Source organism: Sparus aurata, chromosome 3 (assembly GCF_900880675.1).
Source record: "Sparus aurata chromosome 3, fSpaAur1.1, whole genome shotgun sequence".
Taxonomy (NCBI): domain Eukaryota; kingdom Metazoa; phylum Chordata; class Actinopteri; order Spariformes; family Sparidae; genus Sparus; species Sparus aurata.
The window spans coordinates 20130825-20153989 of NC_044189.1; the positions used below are offsets into that span (position 1 = coordinate 20130825).

At 42.8% G+C, this 23165-nt stretch overlaps 1 protein-coding gene across 2 annotated transcripts in view; it reads left to right on the top strand.

Annotated features, from left to right (window-relative positions):
• Positions 1-23165, top strand: part of vps50 (VPS50 subunit of EARP/GARPII complex) — a 99238-nt gene that overhangs the window by 33670 nt on the left and 42403 nt on the right. For both annotated transcript variants that reach the window (XM_030411202.1, XM_030411203.1), the window contains exons 12-13: positions 3688-3828; positions 12027-12156. In XM_030411202.1, the coding sequence (XP_030267062.1) occupies positions 3688-3828; positions 12027-12156 (271 nt within the window). The remainder of the gene's footprint in view (positions 1-3687; positions 3829-12026; positions 12157-23165) is intronic.

Genomic DNA, 23165 nt, shown 5'->3' on the forward strand with positions numbered 1-23165 from the left:
AGAACAAGGCCTACCTAAAAAACTATATTATTGCAAGTGTACGTTATATTGAGAAAATTCACATCGCTTTACATCGCCGTCAGACCGGCTTTTCTTTTGGCACTACATTTTCTCAACCGTAGAACCTCCGTATCCCTACGCGTTAGCGCAACTGGGCGGTTGTGCTAACGCGTAGGGATACAGAGGTTCTACGGTCTGTGTCTGAAATTGTTAAGTTTCGTTTTGATTGAAAGTAAACAGTTTCGTGCATAAACCTCTCGTCCAGCAGCTGGGCCTCACACTGTATTTCGCCGCTCGCAGATCACCTGTTTCTAACGGAGTTCAGTGAAACTATCGTATGTTCTATTGAACGTGTTTTTATATTATTGATCAGGTGTCTATCGCGATAGATATGGTTAGTGTTTTGTCACCCAGCCGGAGTGGATTGTTTCACTCCAGTGAGTGAATTCAGGGTCTTTGGCAGTAGGAAATCATCATTTGTGATTATTCCTCACTTACTGTCAGTCAACTGATGCCAACAAGTGTGCCAGCAAAAAAGAACAATTTTCCAAAATAATCTCTGGATAATATGAAATAAGCTGTCAGCACATCAGAACAGCCGAGACCATTCTGTCACAACAACATGTTTGTATGTGACATTTCTTCGCAGTTCATTGAAGCAACAGGAAGATTCTGTAATTTCTTAAAGTACCTGCAGAGAAAAATAATAGACTGTAAGCTCAAATGACCCCAATTTATTTTATTTTAAGCATGTTATTTCTCTCTGTCTCACACTTTTCTCCACATGTCCGGCTCCCAGCGTGTTATTTGTTGTGAAGAAACGTTGATCCGTGATGCTACAGCCTCTCTCTTTCATAACCCGTGCACTCCATCATCATCCCTGATCTCTTCTCACATCTTCACTGACATCTCTTCTTCTCTCCCTCCTGACTTTATGCTCACTGCTTGGGTGCAAAACAGTTTTTTTCTCTTTCCTCCCTTCCACTCCTTTATACCAGGGCTGTCTGGTAAGGATAACCATCAGTCAGTGCTTGAGTTGTAATGGAGAATTATATTCTTTGTGCTCACATTATCATTGTCATCATTGAAGTATTTGTTACATTCCTACTTCAACAAGTAGGGACAGTGCTGAAGTGAGACGCCTTCCGACTGTACAGCATCATGATAAACAGTGAAGAGGCTGCTGTGTGAAAAATGGATTTTAACACCTTTCTTCCAAGTTTCTTTTGCCTTTGTGATTCCACAACTGCTGCTGCGCTGCTTTTCACTGAGCCTCCTGCTGACGGTGATTAAAGTCTGTGAGGATCGGGGCTTATGGTGGATGCTGGACTCCGGCCAGACTGTACTCAGCATTGTGTGGATACTTGCCATTTTTAAATTGATTTACATTGGGGGAATTTATGTTCTTTAAGCATGGCATTTTAACCATACAGCTGTTACAGCGCCAGTGAGATCCTGCTAATTAAAGGGATAGACATTAAAGAATAAGATTATATCTCCACATTACCTCGCAGTGCTCATGTGTGAAGGGCATGTGTAAGTTACAGTAGAAGCTGGAAGTGTAGTCGTTAATCACCACATCACCATAGCAACCAAATGAGCCGCGTCCTCATCCTGTCACTCGTGCAACAACAAACAGAGCACGCCATCACCGGAGCCGGTGTTCATGGTGTTTGTCAAGTGTGTTTCATTAAAGAAAGATTTCAGGATGTAGGACGTGAGAATACGCTCCACGTTGTCAGACAGAGAAAGCCAAGCAGGCAAATCCAGAACACATTATCCAACATACAGAAACACAAAACACAAAATAAACCCAATTAAGACGCACGTTCTTCCTTTCTTTCTGCTCCATGGGTAGTATACATGAATGAAGGCAAATAATGAAAACATCAAATAAAGTAGTCATAATAAACTTTGTTCTTCTAGAATGTCAACATGAATTCTAAACAGTTCTCAAACTGTAGGAAAGAATTTGCTGCTGTGCCCTTTTTAATAGTTCCCAGTGTGACCATCGTGGGATGAACAATGCTTCTCTACCAGCTGTGATGTTCTGTGTAACGAGCAGTTACAGGTTGTGTTGCTGTTGACGGACTCTTGTGTTTGTTGTTTTTTCCTTCATTCTATGTCACAGCATCTTCCACAGTTCCCACTTTTAATCCAGGAGGCAGTGTGAGCACGGCGCCTCAGACCACTCCTCCTTACACTGATCTCTTGGTTCTGGCTCTCTCACCGGTCTCAGATGTGCTGGTAGCTCACAGCCTAATGAGCCTAACATCAAGTTTGCTTTTCCAACAATTGTCTGTCTGAAACATCAGTTTGTTTGAATTACGTAGTTGCGGAAGTGTGAATATGTTTCCTTTGATTGATCAACAATTATGTGTGAAGACTCGTGGCTGGAGAGCAGGATGGTAATTGTGATGTCTGTTTTCATTGTCGACTCCTTTTCTTGTCTGTACTTTGTACAGCAGGCAATCATCTTGCTGTTTGCAGGGCAGATGCAGTGAAACTCAGAATGGAGGGAAGAAAATGTTCAAATTAGTTTTGTGGCAGCAGGCTGTCAGGATGAATGGGAGCAGCATTTGTAGCCATGAGCTAGCGGTAACGGAAGCTAATTGCATTGCAACATGCATTACCTACATATAGAGCTTTGCTCAAAGCTGCGCCCACGTGTCCCCAACTCACCAGGGTCCCATCGCGAGGCTGTGGGTGGGAGCTGCAATACACAAAATGATGGGAAATGTAAGTGAACTTTGAGAGAATAAGAGAGAACAGACTCCAAATGGCACAAACAGTGCAGAGTGCCGTGTAGCAGGGTCATACTGCAGATGGGTTTTGTGAAATCCTTGTTTCATCATCATTTTTGGGTGTTTTGCATCATAAATAAAGTCAAATAGAAACTCGTGCTATTCGTAATGTTTGATATTTTTAAAAGCTTTCCTAGTCAGTAGTTTATTTAAATGTATTTAAATGTGATGTTTCAGAGAGCCGCTGCTTGCTAACATACGACACTTTATAATGTGTCAGTGTGGTGATTACAACTGGCTGTGATGCCCCAAGCTGCCACAACTAAGGAATGAAATTCTGTGTTAATAGTTTAAATAAAACAAAGTCAAAGTAGAAATGGAAGAATCTGGCTGGGTCACTATTATACCATGTTCAGTATGCCAAGCTCAGCAGTGTAAGAGTAATTGGGGGAATTTTCCTTTAAGTCATGGTGACAATGACTCATTTTGATTAAATGACTTTTGGAGTTCCTTGTGAGATAAATGGTGCTGTAGGTAAACCGAGCAGAAGGTAATTAGCTGCGCTACATAACCACACATGTCACTAATATGTCTCTGTCACAGTGCTTCTGTTTGTTTCGTGCCCATATTGGTTTATTAATGGACGTTCCACAGCAAACCAAACCCGCTCAGAGGTGTGAATCATACAAAATGCATTTTTTCTCTGGGATTCTGCTCTTCCCAGCGCAGACGGTGATCCTCTGTTTCCATCCTGCCACCTTGTGTAACTACTATAACACGTCTGCATGCAAATCATTCAAAATATCAGGAACAGCATGTGTCGTCCAAGAAGTTAAATTTAAAAATTCCCTGTGGTTTTCCTTTTCACAGATCCACGCTGGCAGACATCGCCGACATCCTGATGTGATAGTTTTAATAACAATGTGCTTGGCTCTCTCCACAGACTGCTATGGACCAGCTGCACATGCACTTCACCCAGGCCATCCACAACACGGTGTTCCAAGTGGTGCTGGGATATGTGGAGCTGTGTGCTGGCAACGCTGACACCAAGTTCCAGAAGATGCAGTACAAGGATTTGTGCACGGTAAGGAGAAGAGCTTGGTCAGTTTATTCCACCAGTATTCACACAGCAGGTCTGCCATGGAACGGCTTTCTGACCGGGAGAGGTTCAGTCCTCTGTTAGAAGCCAGTGTGAAGACTTACTTCATCAGTCCAGTGGAAATCTTAATAAAAGCAGCACCTGCAGCGTGTTGGGAGGACTGCTGTGCCCACACTCACTCACTCTGTTACCCCTCTAGGTTTCTTATTGCCTTGTAGCCAAGTGAGAAACACTTTATTTCACGACAAGGGATTCTACAGATTCTCCATAATAGGGTGAAATGAAGGAGGTGAGTCAAGCGAGGAGAAAGTGATTGAGAGAAGGGGAAAAGAAAGTGTATTGTAGCCCCCTCACTATGAGATAATTAATCTTGCTCACGTAACAGAACCAGTGCAGCGCAGCAGCAGCAGCACTTTCGGACCGGCCCACACGCCCCGGGTCCCTCTCCGTCTTGTTCTTTCCCCTTCAGATCAAAATAAATCACATTTGCATAGCCAGCAAGCCATAACACAGTCGATCCATCATGAACTTGGTGCGGATGAGTGTTCTCCCCCAAGGGGCTGTGTGACAGTCGACCTACAGTGTGGAGGGGTATATGGAGGCATAGGTAAAGGTTACACCTGGCTGAACAGAGGGGGCACTTTGTTTCCTTTGCAGTCACTCCCAATATGTCAGCTGTCATAGTTCCTTTCCTCCCAGACCTCTACCTCCGTGTTCCGTGCTTTCTGTTTGACTGCACAGCTTTTACCAGAGGCATTTCCCACTGTGCTCATATCCACAAAGCCCTGCCCTTTACCTCTTACCTTGGTGCTACCTCTCCTCCTACATAACCCAGCTGGTAAGTGGCCTGGAAGGAGCAATATCCAATTCATGAAGTTGGAATTTCCATGTCAGGATTACTTTTATGTGGACCTAGGTTTGGATCCTGAGGGTTTAATGCTAATCGACTCTTTTACTGCAAGAGCTGAATCAAACATTAGGTTGGGACTTCTAAAAGTTTAGATTTGATATCCGGCCAGGATAAGCTCGTACGTAGCTGTAGGTGGTAGAATGTGTAGGGATAGGGATACAAAACACAACTAGATTGTGGATGTGATTGAGTGATGCTAATTAACTGTTACTTATTACTTAGTTGCAGTAAGAAGAGCTTTTTGCCAACGTTAGAGCAGTAATGGAAGCATACTGCGAAAATGAGCCTTTGTATGTTTTTCTCTACAAACTGGCAACAACAAAGACTCATGATGCCGATTTTTTTACAGACACACAGATTTACTGTTTTTGACCTGAGAAAATGTTTTATATTATTGATACAGTCATAATAATGTTCTGAAAGAAACATTTAATACCTTTCTACATATCTGTGGATGTATTATGTAAAAAAAATATTTGTCTAGATAAAAAAAGATCTTCTGACCTTTCATGTTGAATAAATTGGCATTTCTTTATTATAGACTGTAATGTGAGAATGTGTGGGAATAATTCTCCTCAATCAAAACTTGAGATGGAAGTTATGGTGAAAAAAAATCTAATATAGAATAAAGTTTTGCTCCATATAGAACTCATGCTTGTTTTAAATCTGTCACCTTCAATGCACTTTAAAAGATAAGATATCAGACCAACACATCCCCACACACACTGGATTCTGTCTGCCGTCAGCTTTCAGCTTATTGTTTCCACTACAGATTCTGCTGTTGTGTCTTTCTAGAAGTGTTTTTAGTGTGTAAATCAGAGGAAAACTTTTCACATGTTAGCTCTCCTTCACATGCTTTTGTGTGGTTATAAGTGGTATATTTATACAGCACATTCTGTATTCATTGAAACAAAACATTCTTCACTTAAGCTGAAGTAACTTCTGTTGACCTTACTTTTATGAGCTGTACAGTGGTCACACACACATCCTAATGTTTATTTGTGTCTGATGGATTCCCTCTCAGCACGCAGTGTTGCCTGGATGATCCCACGTGCACCACAAACGCACACGTAGTCTGTACACACACACTGTTGTTAGACTTTCCGCTGTGTGATCATGATTGATAGAGCAGCACACACACACACACAGACGCTCACGCAGATGAAGAGGTATGTGAACACGCAGGTAATTTATGTGGCTGTGTGCAGACACTTTTATGGGGAGATCAAGTGTTTTTTTCCTGCTTTTAGGCAACATGGTGGATTATTGTGGCATGTGCCAGACTCAAAATATCAAAAGGGGAACTAACCAGAGAAATCATTTGAAATAAGTGACTTGTTTTATGTGGAGCACCCTCGCTGGAGTGGGGTTGTTTTGAAGAGCTAAAAAGCTCCAGATGCACTTTACATGTTCTTTCTTAGATGTCCATTCAAAGTGTCCTTCTGTGTCCCTCTCTGAGGTTACTTGTGATTTTGCAGCGCGGGGCGCTCGCTGACTGTTTCTGATTGGTATAAAAGATAAACTAGTGACAAGTCCTGGTTCAAATCACAAGACCAACTGAACTAAACACTGAATACTTTCTCCTCTTTGAACAAACCTGGTGGATTTGCTCTTGAGCAGAGCATGGAACCCTCACAGTACCTGCTCCAGTGCCGCCTCTCTGCAGAGAATGTGTTGCTGTTGGCGGATGTATCTGTGGTGTTTGTGGAGATGAGACACGTATTCAGCTGCTGGTCCCCTGATAAATAAAGGTTACGCACCGTCTACCCTGTGACCTCGTCTGTTAGTCATGAAACTTAAAATTCAGGGGAAATGGGAACACTCAGAAAGGTCAGTTCTGATTGTGGAGGGGTCTTATTAATTTTACATCAGCATCTCATCATTATTGGCCAGCCTCCCTTCTTATCCATCCCCTGGTCTGTCTGACTTCTCTCCTGATGGAAAAAGGATGGTTCACTCCCAGAATCCAGTTCTCACAGAAGAGGAGGTGACTGTGAAGGCTGGGTGATAAACTGAACCTGCCAACACTGTTGATGAACTCCTACTTCATCCTGTATATCCCACAGAAGTTATAGTTGTGATGTTTATGGAATACGCTTATAGAAATATTGTTGTGCTGCTAGTGAGGCTCTACCCTTTTATTTGTGTTTGTAGCTGTGTTATGTGAAGCCATTAGCTCCACTGATGGCACAAAACTCACCCCGACAATATGAAATAACTGCTCATCAGTAACCCACAGAGATCCATCCCAGCCTGTTTTGTTCAGTGCCCCATCATTTTGAAATGGATTGACCTTTAGTTCAGTTGTATATCTAGAGGACGGGACATTTTGTAAGGCTGTGGAGTGGATGCAGTCACTGCTGCCACTTCATGTTAAACACTTCCCTCATCCAAGGCTGTTTACTGCGGTTGGAGATAGATTAATTACAAAATGAAACTAATTTGTTGCCAAACAGTTTGTGAATTATCATCCGAGCTCCTATGGATGGAAATTGGTCTCGTGTAGTTTGTAGTTATTGCTCTGCCACTGTAGTGCTCGACATCTGAAGACTGCAGCTATTTCTCATGACAAGTGTTTGTTCCTCACCCCCAGAGAAGTGTTTTGTTGTTCATTAAAAATATCCCTTTAGTTTCTTGGATCATGCTTCTGTGCCTCTGGTTTGAACAGCAGCAGAAAAGCCTCCCTCTGAATCCCACAGAGCCTTCGTCAGTGTCTTATTCAGAATGTACGTGTGCAGAGGAACTTGTGGTTGAATATGGCAGGTTTTTGTGGTGATGCATATGAAGTACAACATGAACAAGGGAACAAATGGTCGAACACATGTTCCTGTGCGAAATGTCAACCTGGTTCTTTACTGTGTGACGGAGGTTTCAGGGCGCACTCACTCCTCTTCAGCTGCACTCACATTACTAGATGTTTTGGTCGTGGACGGCCCTCTCACATTCCTGGATTTATTGATGATGCAAGACGGTGTAATACACATGATTATGCTTCATGTCCACGTTGCACACCCGTGCTTGTGCATGAGCGACCTAAGCGTGCCGAAGCACTCCTCTTCCAACTTTGCCAGAGCCAGGAAAGTGTTCCGTGCTCAAACTCACACTAGTTAACAAACTGGACTTTAGGGGCGCACAGTGCTCGGGCCGGCACGGTACTGATGGTGTAGTGTGAGTGTGTTGTAAAGCTAATTAAAGGGGCACTACGTCGTTTTGAAGAACAGATTCAAACTCTGAATTTTAACATTTAGAATGTCAATAAGGTGATTATACAAACTCACTGAATAAAACCAACACTAAAAGCAAATATTAATATTTTTCCTGGACAAACAAACTGTTCTCAGAGGAAGATCAGGTCCCGAGGCAGGGTCCGCCACTTTGACAATATGAAATTGTATTGAAAAGGAAGAATGTTTGTTTATTTAATTTGTTTAGGCATAAAAAAACAGTCAGTGAAGATCTTTTCTCTTCTTTCTTCAACCAAAACTACACACTGCACCTTTAAAGCACTTTGACATAGTGCATATGATGATGATGATGATGATGATGATGAAAAGAAGTATTGCTTTTATTTCATAGTGTCAGCAGTTATTATTCTACTGTACTGTAAGTACTGTAGTTTTGCTAGTAGCATCATTAAGTGGTCTGAACTCCAGCAGAAGGGGAGGGTGTGCCACAGGGTTCTGTATTCATCCTCATTAAACATGAGAAAAAGGCTTCTTCACTTTGATGCAGATGTAACCAACGTATAAATCGCATGTTGCTTTTAGCTGTTGACGTCTTTATGACTTTTTAACAAAATGAGTTATGAGGTCTTCTTTCGCAGAGTTCCCTGTGCTCTGCTTCCGTGCTGGCACAGCAGGTCCACAGACTGCTGATGCGTTTCTGATCTCGTGCAGTTAATCTGTTTGTTTATTCTTGTTTAAAAGACGAGGGGATCTGATTGTCTCCTCCTAGAATGCAAAACAGCTGAATGAAGCGTACCTGCACATTCCTCCACATCTAGTTTACAAAACGTTTCTTTTCATGCATACTTCTACACACACACACACACACACACACACACACACACACACACACACACACACACACACGGTGGACACCACTTTGACACAACTCGTCAGACGTTATGTGCATAAAGATTGGTGTCTGTCTGGAGAGGACTGGCTGTTCCACAATACATCCCGAGCCTCCTGTGAGTTGTCATTTTTGCAACAATGGTTCCAGCAAAAGATTTATATTTAGGTAGTAAAGGTAGCAGAGGTTACGTCTTCTCATCAAACCCATTAAAGATGCTATCACACACACATACACACACACACACACACAACCCCCATGTCGCCTCGCCTCACCCCGGTTGCCTGGCAACATGCTGTTATGATCCAGTTGGCTGGTGGAGAACATGGAATGTCAAATGTAAGCCTTGTTTTGTTTGTGCCGGTTCATTAGCTGTCCTGTGTGACCGCTGGTGCTGAAGTCTGTCTGCAGCTACATTTATTTATGTATATTTATTTCAGGTTGGTCTCAGAAACACAGTTATCTTCTGTGTCTGTATGTGAACATTTTTCTCATATGAGTACTAACTTTAAAAAGCATACTGTACAGAAGTAGTTTGTTTTCTTGTACTTGGCTGGAAAAATGGCTGCTGCTGTTGTGATTAGTGACCCTGTAATATCCCAGACTGACCCTAGATTGCCCCTACAGTCCATGTGCATATGGCCTTTTTATTAAGATTTACTTTATTCAAACAGATACACATCTTAGGCTCTTCGTGCAAGTATTAACAGTCATATTCTCTAATGGATACAGGCAAAGTAAGTAAAGGCAGATGGTGTTGGGGAAATAATATAATTCTCCCTGGACATTATGTCTCTGTACAATAAGAGGTCATACGTGCCTTGTACACACGTTAAAGTCTGGATGATGATAATGAGATTCCACAACAGATGGATACAGATTTATTCTCTGTAAGTACTTTTGATATTGAAAAACATTGGGGTTGTCTCTGTGTAATTATCTAGCAGCCCAGTGTTATGATGTCGTTGTTGTTCAGGCATCCGGATGTATAGAGTTACTATATGAAGTCAAACTGTTTAGCTCTATGCTGAACCAGCAGAGGGCAAAACACTGTACAGATGAGATGCAACCTGGTTCCCTGTTTTAGCTAATGGCTGGCTGATACCAGTAACAGGTAATGCACAGTTTTTATTGTAAACACAGCTCTGAAGTGACAGACAGTATCAGTGTGTCACTCTGAGGATGATCTACTTCTCCTCGTGGTTCGTACCTGACTGCACATCCTCCTTTTACTACTGGAGCCATAACCAATAAATACTGCCACTGATTTCACCACTATGAGCAGTTAGTTGTGGTCATAGTGGTGAAGAGGATTGTTCAGTTCTTGTAGCGATGCTAATTTACAGCTGAGTTGACAGTGTGTGCAAAAACATCCTCTGTGATTAATGTCCGCTGCAACAAAGTTATTATAAACCTCATGAGCATCTGTTACATTAGTGAAAGTATAATTGTCATCTTTGGAGGTTTTGCAGGCCGTTGGACGGATGATGTATGTGTGTGAAAGCATCACGTTACCTTTATTATGCTGCACCTTTATACAATATAATGTATTAACAATTTCTCTACTTTGATTATGTTGACTATGATATATATCTGAAAAATGGTCACTGAATTAATGACACACTATCCATAACATGGCTGTGACGGCAGTGATTGGTGCCTGTGGTGCAGTGGAGCTGCTTCTGGCAACAGCGCGGTCATTAACATCTTTTAGTGATGACTTACAGTCGCGATCCTACTTCAGATGTCTCAGTAAGAAAGGTTCTGTTGAGAGATTGTCCTGGTGGTTTGTCACTCAGAGACTCAGAAGAAAGTGTGGAATTTCACTTATGTTGGTTCTTTGCACAGTTTGGGGTCTTTATTCCAGCGCGCTGTTTTCTTTCTCAGCAGCCATCAGTGTGTGAGGCCGGCGGTGTGTAATTTACAATGCTTTCATGAAAGATAGCTCGGTTCTACAAAACACTTATTCATTTTAGTGGTTTAACCGAAGCAAAGTGCGGCTGCTGTCCACAGCACTGTTTCATGTGCCAGAGATTAATTTGTATCTGAACATGTTGACAGGCGAGCTGAGCCGGGGAGCCTTGAACTGTGTCAGGGGCTGCGATTGTGCCAGATGCACCTTTCATAGACGAGCCAAATTTTAATTTGACACAGATTTTTCCAGGCTGTCTGGACTCCTCAGAGCTCAGATCAGATGTGTTCATCTGATGGATGCATGAGCATCCTCAGAGTTCTTTACATTACGTCATCCGTACATACGACCATGTCAGTGACAGAATTATCATTGATTTGTTCTCTTAACATGTCTTTTCTATGTTGATGTTTCATAATGTGCAGAAATGATAAAGTCACCATTTTATAAAAACAATAAGACACTTGAAGCATCTGAACATTAAATCCCAGCTGATGTTGCATAAAATCACCTGAATATACATGTTGTAACTACCTTATGGAACTTTTCCAACAGGTGTTGTGACCTTTTACTTTATGAAAAATCTCATATGAGAAAACATTGAAAATATGAACTTGACACAGCTGCTGTTACCACGACAACCATGCAGTACATTAATGTCCTGAGAGCTAAAAACACAAAGATCCATTTGCTTTGTACATGACTGCCTCAAAGGAAACTTTCCTCACAGATAACCTAAAAACTGAGTCTAATGTCACTAAAATGCTGCTCTAACAACTGAAAATCATCCTCAACTGTCGTGTTACTATTCAAACTCAAGTTGCGATGGTAAAATAGGGTGTAATAGCCGTCCTAATGTGCACGGCAGAGATATTTTTACATTTATATCCTGTGTATTATTAAGAGATCATCTTAATGACATCCGTTTTTCATCAGCACTCACATTAATTAGCTCTTATATAAGATGAAAGCGTCTCTTTTGACACAGAAAAGGATTTTTTTTCCAGCATGGTGTCCTTGAATGATAAGTATAAGCAGACTTTAATTGGATGTATCATAGACGACAGCGGATTTTTTATTTATTTTTTTCCTCTTGCTGAATCTGGTAATTTATTTAAAGTAGTCCAGAACTGTGTGTTCAATAACTCTGGAAGTATTCCTTTTTTCTTTCAGGGTAACACGATGCAATACGAACACAAAGATACAAAAGATACAAGATGACAAAGAATTCATACCCTGTGGAAAAGAGCAGCAGTGACCTTGTTTTCATCGCTCTCCTGTTTGCAGCACATCACCCTGGACAGCTACATTCCCTGCCTGACAGACCTGTGCAAGGCATTGTGGGAGGTGATGCTGAGCTATCACCGCACCATGCAGTGGCACGAGGAGCATGACAAACAGGAGGCCTCACCCACAGGTAAGAGATTATACCTGTGTGACAGAATCTATTTATATTCAGACACAATATGCTTTTTGTTCTGAAAGAGCAGTTTCCTGTACAAACACATTCATTGTCTCTGTGCAGCTACAGAACGCACCACAACCCACAGAGGGAGCCGTGACTGTGTACGTTCTTACAGTCATAAACTCGTATTTGGTGCTTCAAACTCTTCATCCTACTTTTATTTAAACTGTGAAAAACCTCTCTGTGTCACGTGCTGCCTCGGCCAAGGTTCGACTTTAAATTTACTCATAAAACACTAAATCTGCTCCAGATACCCGCAGATGAAAAAGCGAGTCACATATTCAGTTTCCACAGACTTTGTATGAGCAGGCTGGCTTTCTCCTCACTGTCATCCTATAGTAGGTTTATAAGCTTTGTAGCTCAAAGAAAGGAATGATTACATCTCGGTGTCTGAAAGGAGATGAGAGTACTGAATGTGTCGCGGTGTGTCAGCGCGGCGCCCACTGAAGTGGTTCTGAAGTGGCAAATATTTTTTTCAGCATTACTGAGTCCCCTTTGGTTGAAGGGCCATTGAATGAGTCAACAGGAAAATAATTACTGTCATTAGAAAGAAATAAAAACCTCAGTGCAACAAATACTGCAGCCTTGTGGTGCAATTATAAAAAAGGATATTGTGTTAAATTGTGTTAATTGGATTGACAGTCTGCCGTAATTGCATGATTATATATTACACGTACACAATGTTGAGATTACACTGTTGAATTAATATGACCCAGTCATGCGGTCTCAAGGATAAATAAATGCAGCGCTGGTGAACCATAAATGATGCATTTCTTTCTGATGGAAATGTGTCATCCATGACTTTGAATGTTCTCTGTTTTCATCCTGATACAGACGAGACTCTCAGATCCAGCTGTGATTACTGCGTATGTTCTGTTTACATGTGGTGCACATGTGTATAGAACTTTAAAGATGATGACATGTAGGATGTCTTCATGTTGTCTTCAGTCACATTGTTGACCCTCTGAAATAATTTGGTCCCGAACATGTTTGATCATTTAAGATGTTGAACAGATGTTGAAATTCATTCTTTTTGTACATTTGGTACATTTTGTGACAATAACAGTTCAAAGCACACCGACTCTCCAATGGAAACTCAGTATAGGCGCGCTTAAGTTACAGCCCATTAAGAACAGCAAGCTGACTGAACACCACATCTGTCCAAAGCCAAAGCTTAGGTCTGGATCCACAGAGAAACATCTTGCCTGTGTCGCTGCGTCTCTCCATCCTGCCCTCACTCCACCAGATGTGAAAACATCAGCCTCGGAAAGCTCAGTTGTCAAGGCGATACATACTTTGTGGTTTTAGCAGTAAGCTCCACTAGAAAGTCTTACTGGCGTCAGAAGAGAAACCATACTGGATTCGGTTTGTAGCACTTCTCAACTCATCACTGTTTATATCATGTATCTTGCCAAAAGCTTTGTTAGATATTAACTGCAAATACAGAACTGTCAAATTAACTGCTGCCATCCTACTGCGTACCGACAGACAGCTCATTTCCATTTCCCGCTCTGCAGAGAATTCATTAGGGGAATGGATGAGGACACGAGTGTGTCCTGAATGGTTGGTGACATGCTAAATCCTCAGGATCCTTCATTAGACACCATCCTCCTGGCAGGGGAAAGGACACACACCACACTCCCTTTCATTATGCCCATCTATCATCCCACTGTTTGATTGGCTGTCACCTCTGTCCTCTGTGGAAAGGTGTCCCTGACCCTGGCTTTGTCCCACTTCTCACCTTTTTGTCTTAATCCTAATGTGTGTGTGTGTGTGTGTGTGTGTGGTGGGGGTCCTTCAGAGTAGTGATTTACTGCACAGGCTTAGTCTCATTTGTCGAACAGTGACCCCCGTCTCACTTCAGAGGTCAGGTGACACCCGATGAAGATCACCTCTCTCTCTGTAGCGTACACAGTCTCACCTCCCCGTCATCCAGTCAGCAGAAAGAGAGCATCGCTTTGAATTTAAGCTCGTGACCGCTTCATACATTGAGCTGGTCAGTGTATTGTTTCAGTAGTTAATCTTGATGAAAGGATGAGTTGCTTTAGGAAGTAATACGGGCCAGAGCCAGAGTAGATTTGCTGCTGTACCGTAGCACACACCAATGTTTGATCATTGGTGACGGCTGTCAGGCGCAGGGGTGAATAACCACCGCCAGTCTGTGTATCTGGAACATGCTCATACAGAACACGGACATGAACCACAGAGACTAATATTAAGCTTGTGTGGAGGCTGCCTGCTTTGCTATGATAAAGAAAAGAATCCGTTTTCAGCGGTGAGAATTGGCCTTCACACCTCATTATGTTCAGCAGTAACACAGCATATAAAGTAACCTGCAGAGCGAGCTGTGAAATCGCCCCTCTCCAAGTACATATTGCAGTTTTTCCTCTTTGATTGACCCAGTTAATCATACTTTTTATACACGCGTACCTCCTCCTCTCCCCCGCGTCTGTGTGAGCACCACTCTCATCCAGGTTTGACCTCATTGTTTTCAGTCTGCTTACATAAAACATGTAAACTGTAATTCGATTTATTTGCAAGCCCTTCAGCAGAATAAGGGAAGCATGTGAATGAAAACAAAACAGAATTTGTCGATGATGATTGATGTATTATGGAGCGATGAGATTTCAGATACGGTAATATATTAACCCGTGTTTTATTTTATTTGTGCAAAGATAGTGTATAAAAGAAAATAAAGAGCTTTAATGAGTTTTTACCCGTGTTGCTCTCAGACGGGTATTTTGAGGTCATGAAATGTAATCAGCCAGGTTTGTGGATATATGCTCAGAAAAAGAGATGAACAGTCGATCGTCAGTGGCATTGTTCTCTAACTTGGACCATGTAAGACTTTATGACGTGGGCCCTTTGTGTTTGCAGCTAATGGAGTCAGTTACAGGTCATCTGCAGGATTTTTCTACATTGACAAATTTAGCTGAGAGAATTTAAATCTCCTTTAGAATACCAGACGCACTCGCAGAGCTTTTGACTGCTTGAAAAATTCATCTCATAACCTTTCAATGAGCCCAAAACCATCAGAACCGTCAGAACTTTGGACATGCTTTGGGCTAAACTGTGATAGGAATGACTGTGACTGAGGAATAGGAACAGGTTAAAGACATTATATATAAAATAAATGTATTAAAATGTCTATAAAAGACTAAAGCTGTGTTTTGTTGAGTTGTGTACTTAATTAGACCCTCAAACCCCCTAAAATCTGTGATTTATCCAAACTGTTGTGACTGTTCGCTCCTGTTTAGATTGTGTTATAACATCCTGAAACTACAAGCTGTGTTTTGGCTTTTCTGTTCTAACCCTTTACAGATTTATTCAAAGTCATGCGCATGCTGCTCTTTTATTAGTCATAATTTGAAACCAGCAGGGGAGTAAGGCCTCTGTGTGTGTTTGTCCGGTGAGTCACTGAGCTGGCTGTTGCATACAATGCCACCAAAGGTCAACACTGGTTACCACCTACGGATGGCAGAGTGTCATTTTTTATTTCCTCCCTCTCTGTAGTACCACTTTTTTAGTAACATTATGGAGGATTTCTAAGTATTAAACCCGAGGAGGCTGTCTGCACCCGCACAGGTCCAACAGTGGAGCACCGACAGCAGCTGCAGAGGATGAAGGAATTAATAAACAACGTTTAAAAATATGGTGGTAAAGAGAACAAATGGTGAAAATAAATTCAGTAAATATCATGTAAAGCATCAGTATACACCGAATTGTTCATGTGTTCTAAGTGGCAGACTGTGTGTTGTTGGCTGTTGCCGTCACAATGAGATTTAACTTTTTACATCCATTAAGATCCGAAATTAAATCTGAACTGTTCTCTGTACTTTTAGATTCAGTGTGACTTACTTTCTGAGGAAGCCGTTAGATCCACTGTCCACCATTTAGAAATAATAGTTTAAAGAATGTGACTTAAAATGCCAGAACTGTGCTGACAGAGAAAAAAAGGTTTCTGGTATCCGAGCTCACTTTATCCAATCAGGACAGAGAACTCCATAAAGAAGGCGGTCCAGTCTGCCCGGGGAATACCAAGAGAACGCTGACAGCTTCTACTACCAAACAGGCCAGGTGATGAAAAATGCATGAGGAGGAGAAAGAGGCAAAGAGCTGCCACGAAAAGAAAAATAGTCTTGCGAGTGTTGTGAGGTAGCGGAGGGAGGGGATGCTAACTGCAGAACGGACAGGAGGGACAGAAAGACGCTTACAGCAGCTTTAATGTTCTAGTATTGAAACGTGTTCAATTCGTTCCTGTTTACGTATCCATACGGAGGTCACGGTCATGACTGTCTCAGCTGCGTCAGGGCTCCCAGGCTTCGCAAGCTCCTTTTTACCTGATCTAAATGTATTCACTCTTTTGTCCACCCACCCCCTCAGTCCTGCTTCCCCCGTGCTCATTAAATAGAACAAAGATATGTCAAGTTACGCTTTCAAAATGTTTCCCAAACCCTCTGTTCTTTTGTCTTTTAGCAAATGATGCAATTCTATGCACCAGTTCTGTCCCTATCAATGATTCAAATTACAACCAGTGTTATTGGGGTTCAAGGACAGGGTTTTGAAATACACCAGTTTAAAGCATTGAGTGAATTTCCCACACATGTTTGATTAAACCCTTCCACCATGAAATTATTGCTCGTGGCTAGTAATGACTATAATATGACACAAGTGGCTGTGGAGGTATAATTACAAAGCTGGGAAGAGCTAGGATTTAAAATGCGTCATGAGGACGGTCCCGGTGAAGGGAGGAATCTGAGATGAACCACAGCACCTTATATTTCAAACACCAAGGGAAAGCCTGAGGTGTGTCGTTCACTGTCGCGTCCATGTCTGAGTGTGATGATAACGATCAGTCGGTAGGAGGAGAAGATGAACGTCCTTGATAAGTCCCGGTCCAGAGATATTCTTGCTGGCCAGGATTGAAATTCAGTCTGCTGTTGTGAAAGCGGTATCTCTTTGTCCGCTATAGAATCTCAGCGGTCTGGTGCTCCTAAACGACCACTATCCTTTCCTGGACAGGAGCCGCCCCCCTCAGCGGGATGAGACACACTTGACCATCTCATTATTAATGTATGAATCTGTGAGGTTGAGGTTGGCGTGAAACTGTTCGACACTAGCAGACGTTGCTGCTGAGTCAAACGTGCTTGATTCTAGAAAACATCTTCAGCAGCTTGTTGACTTGAAATAGATGATTTAATGACACAGTCAGCAGTTTTCTTTTCACTTTTAATAGGATGCATTGATTAGACTTATGCTCAGCTAAAGTTAGTGTTAAATAAACACGTTGGACAGTCTGAAGCATGGGGTTTCCCATTAATGATGTGGAAGGGAAACCCATTGTTCCGAGCTGTTGCAGCAAATACAACTTGACACGAGTTCCTCTTGAGAATTTTTGTCTTCTTCGGTGTATTGAGCCATCTGTCAGGATCCATGGTAAGGCTGAGCAGATCCTCTCTGCTGCTAATTGTCTGTCTCACAGTATGATTAGCACAAACCCTGTGGGTAAAGTGCTGGACTACATGCAGACGCTTTAAAAAAGAACAACAGAGTAGGTTGAACCTAATAAGATGTTCTGTGCTGCAGAGGACTTTCTTATCAAAGGTGATCAGCGATGAGTGAGGTAAATGTTCTAATGATGATCGGTGAACTACCGCTAGAAGTGTTCCAGTAAGTATCACACTCGCTTCACATTACTGGGCATCGAATGGACATTTAAAAACAAATCAAAAAATCAGTGAAACCGAACCAGAGATGTAGTCTTTGTTTTCTTCCATACATTATTTGTCCTTGTAAAAACCTACATTACCCACAATGCAAGTGCAATGTTTTATGCTACTAGCAGCAAATGTTACGCTACCCCGGAAAGATGCTGCTCAGTGGTCCTGGTGGTCCTGGTGGTCCTGGTGGTCCTGGTGGTATTGGTGGTCCTGGTGGTCCTGGTAGTCCTGGTGGTCCTGATGGTATTGGTGGTCCTGGTGGTCCTGGTGGTCCTGGTGGTATTGGTGGTCCTGGTGGTCCTGGTGGTCCTGGTGGTATTGGTGGTCCTGGTGGTATTGGTGGTCCTGGTGGTCCTGATGGTCCTGGTGGTATTTGTGGTCCTGGTGGTCCTGATGGTCCTGGTGGTATTGGTGGTCCTGGTGGTCCTGGTAGTCCTGGTGGTATTGGTGGTCCTGGTGGTCCTGATGGTCCTGGTGGTATTGGTGGTCCTGGTGGTCCTGGTGGTCCTGGTGGTCCTGGTGGTATTGGTGGTCCTGGGGGTCCTGGTAGTCCTGGTGGTATTGGTGGTCCTGGTGGTATTGGTGGTCCTGGTGGTCCTGGTGGTATTGGTGGTCCTGGTGGTCCTGGTGGTCCTGATGGTCCTGGTGGTATTGGTGGTCCTGGTGGTATTGGTGGTCCTGGGGGTCCTGGTAGTCCTGGTGGTATTGGTGGTCCTGGTGGTCCTCGTAGTCCTGGTGGTATTGGTGGTCCTTGTGGTATTGGTGGTCCTGGTGGTCCTGGTGGTATTGGTGGTCCTGGTGGTCCTCGTAGTCCTGGTGGTATTGGTGGTCCTGGTGGTATTGGTGGTCCTGGTGGTCCTGGTGGTCCTGGTGGTCCTGATGGTCCTGGTGGTATTGGTGGTCCTGGTGGTATTGGTGGTCCTGGGGGTCCTGGTAGTCCTGGTGGTATTGGTGGTCCTGGTGGTCCTCGTAGTCCTGGTGGTATTGGTGGTCCTGGTGGTATTGGTGGTCCTGATGGTCCTGGTGGTATTGGTGGTCCTGGTGGTATTGGTGGTCCTGGGGGTCCTGGTAGTCCTGGTGGTATTGGTGGTCCTGGTGGTCCTCGTAGTCCTGGTGGTATTGGTGGTCCTGGTGGTATTGGTGGTCCTGATGGTCCTGGTGGTATTGGTGGTCCTGGTGGTCCTGGTGGTATTGGTGGTATTGGTGGTATTGGTGGTCCTGGTGATCCTGGTGGTCCTGGTGGTCCTAATGGTCCAGGTGGTCCTGGTGGTCCTGGTGGTATTGGTGGTCCTTGTGGTCCTGGTGGTCCTGATGGTCCTGGTGGTCCTGGTGGTCCTGGTGGTCCTGGTGGTCCTGGTGGTATTGGTGGTATTGGTGGTCTTGGTGGTCCTTGTGGTCCTGGTGGTATTGGTGGTCCTGGTGGTCCTGGTGGTCCTGGTGGTCCGGTGTTTCCTTTCAGTATCCCTCGGGCTCTGTGCAGATCTCTCACTGAATGGATGAGATTGTCTTTAATGTTTAGCTGAAGTCAACAAACTGTTCCGTCAAAGTTATTATTGCGTTCTTTGAACAGTGTTGGATCCACTTAGATGGGTGTAGTAGCCCTTTCAGAATGCAATTGAATACAGATTTGATAATACATGAAGGTAGCAACCCACGGACACTTCTGTCTGTTCCATCTTTCACCTGTATAGAATACAGTCGATATAACTGCACTGTGATAAGCAGTGATAGGAGCCTGTGTGTTGTGAGCATGCTGTGAAAGATGATTCATATGTCAAGAGCGTCGTGTGCAATCCTGATTCCAAAAAGCTGGGTAGAGGAACAAAGACAATTTATCAAATGTTTTAAAGAGGCAACAAAAGACCGGGAAAGTTATAAAATGCTCAAAAACCCTGTTTGGAACATTCTACAGGTAAACGGGTTCATTGGTACCAGCTGATAGAATCATGGCTGGCATGAAAGCAGCATCCTTGAATGGTTCAGACATTGGCGAGCGAGGATAGGATGAGGATTTACCACCCTGTAAAACACATGATTGTATAAAGGATATTGCTAATTGGACTCAGGTTGGTTCTGTTTTATTAACGTTTTACACAGCGTCACAACTTTATGGGAATCCAGGTTGTAGTTCCTCCAGAAATATTGGCTCAAACATCTGGTTGTGTAATCCCGGGATTACCCTCCTGTATAGTTGTGTCACACCTGAACACCCCGCTGCTTTCAAAGCTTCTCTTTTTGTCCCTTTTCGTCTTCATCACCATAAAGTAATCCCTGCGCAGACTCAACGCTTCCAGCAGAGCTTTGATTGATCCAGGTTCACTGATCCCCACTGAACACGAGTGCAGCAGTCTTGGGTTGTGGATGTTCCTTTTCTTTTTTCTTTTCTTTTTCTTTTTAAGTTTTAAGTTTTGGAAACTCTGACCAGCTGGTGCGGCTCGCTCTCGTTTCTCTCTCTCATCTATTTATGTAATTAGATATACAGTACACAGCGTGTGGGAGCAGCACAATTTATGTTTGTACTTTTTTTAATGGGTGTGTTTTTGCTCCGTGGTGTGCGACTCTGAGAACACCCTCACTGCCATCGTTTGTCAGGTCCAAAAATTTAAAGATTTGCCATGCAGTCTTGTGATCGAAAATCATTTTATTTTCCTGAAAATGTGGCATATTTAAATAGTTTACGTGCTTTTAAACAGACAAAATGTCTAACGCTCATAAAACACACGTCTGGCCCAGCAGGTTCTGTGTACGATGACTCTGTTTTGACTGCAGCTCAGGGACGTCTGAGACGCGCTGAGTTAAATTATGTGTTTGTGTGTTCAAGACTTTTGGTTTTTCAACCATCCCGCTGCTTCAAAATAAGAAAAACACTGCCCGTGATTCATGCCCGCCTCTCTTGTTTTCTCTGACTAATGTGTCTAACCATCATCTGGTTTAGTGGTTAATGACGGGCAGCGTGTGTGATCTCAAACACAACGAGATCCACAAAGATTCTGTCAGTGACACATTTATGTTTTGTGCTGAAGACTGAATCCTGGAAATTTTTGCTGCTCGAATGTCTTTCTCATCAATAGTCTGTTCCCCTGTCTGTGATTTGATGAATTTGACATATTTGTTTGCCTGTAAATATACATTTTTGTCTCATACTCGAAGAGAATGTCTTTTCACCTGAAGTGAAGAAGAACTCGAATAATAACAGATGCTGCAGCAGAAGTGAAGCATTTTGTAGCTCAGGCTTCTGTCGATACAGACACAGTTTTTCCTCCTGCTTACAAAGGCATGATTATGTGTTATGATCATGGCAGTTTGTCATGAATGTTATTGAAATTGCAATAACCAAATGGCAGCAGCTGCAGTGCTTTGATAAAGGTACAATGTGTCCCAGCATGTCAATAGAAATGATTCTTAAGACTTGAGAACAACGTGCTGGTTTGATATAGAATGCAGGAAAAGTGACATTTTCATCACTTTTAGATATTTTCTCAGTGAAAATGACTTTGACTCACTAAGATTGTGACTCATTTAGAAATATCTGTCAAAATAATCAATGTAAATGATTTGTTTTTGATATTCAGCCCTAACTTTGACTTGACATTTGGGGTATAATGCAAGTAGCTGCAGTGAATGTGGTTCAGTAAAGATTGAGGTCGTTATCAGGTAGGAAGGCCTTTCTTCCTACAGAGACAGCAGGATTAAGGTCTTTCTGCGAGCATCGAGTCCTCTAACAGTCCTGGAGACTCTGGACCCCTCAGAGGACAGTTGCCCTGCAGCTGACCCTGGCAGCTTGCCTCCTTGTAGAGCGGAGAAATTCAAAATAATTGAATTTCCTGAACTCAAACAAAATTAACATCACGTTATACAAGAGTCAGTGTTTTTTTCATGGAACAGGTAATTTAATTTTTACATCCAAGATGTTCTTGATGTCCTGTAGGAAAATAAACAAGGAGGAAGTATATAGATGTCAAAAAACAGATATTTAAAGCAACACTATGTAACTTTAAAAGAAAGATAGTTAGTTATTGAGGCTAATTCCCAGATCTGAATACCAATGCTTTGGGTTAATGCTTCAGGTCTTATGCCAACGACCAAATTTGGTATTTAAATTTGATTGCTTAGCGACCTGGGCACAGGACTGGCGTACCCCGCCACCCGCCTAATGTTAGCGTGGATACACTCAAGCCTCCTGCGACCCTCCAAGAATAAATGGTTACAGATGATGGATGATAAGAAACTCAAATCCTCCAGCAGAAAGTTACATGGTGGTGCTGTTGATGATGGAATTGTGGCACGTTTAAAAAAGGGGTTTTCTCGACATATTAAACCAAATAACAAACGACAAACCAAGATTAACCAGTGAGGTGATATGTGACCGAGCTGAGTCACCGTATCTTTCTTCTCAATACCTTGAAGGAATGTAATATTGGATTGAAAGCCACCTGCTAGTTTAGTTGCAGGCTCACTGCTGCCGGCTTTCCTCGAGATTCACTTCAAACAGAGCGAGCAGCCTGAGACTGATTGAAGCAATTTTCTGCCGAGGGAAAGTGTTGAAGCTGCTGTGACTTTACAGCCTCTGTAGCCTCTGCAGCCTCTGCTGCCTCTGTGCTGTGAGCTATTCTATCTGTCCGCTGACAAGAAACAAACCAAACTAACAGAAGAGAGGATGGTGAGGTGATGTTAGAGGAGGAACCACGTTCACTTGGAGATGTTGGTTTCATTTCTGGCTGCCTGACCATGAACAGGACCATAATACCTTTTAAAGTGGCTTCCAGTATTGTGGTATTGTGTTCCTGGTCGCTGTCAGTCTTTGACCTGCACTCGTGTCCGACGCTGCCTGAGCAGAAAGTCTCATAGAGTCTCCAGCTACACTCAGCCTGTCTAAACGGTCAAATCAACAGCGCTGGTCTCTGACACGTCCCAGTGTTTTAAATCTGCATGTCAGCTACTCCACATCCCCCGATTCATATTAAAATACACCTGAGGAATCACAAGTTACATTATCAAACTGATACTTTTCATTTTCTCCCTCATCAAACATAAGAATTGTCTAATTTGACGTCGGTACATATTTGGATGCAGTCAGCTCATGCATCAGAAATGGGTTCATTTAATAATTTCTCTAATGCTGAAATGTAATTGTCAAACAATAGAGGGAGAAAATGTTTGATTTTATCAGGTCTTGTTTACTGCCTGAGTGATACTGGATGATCAGGGCTGACACTAATATTAATATTATACCAAAACTAT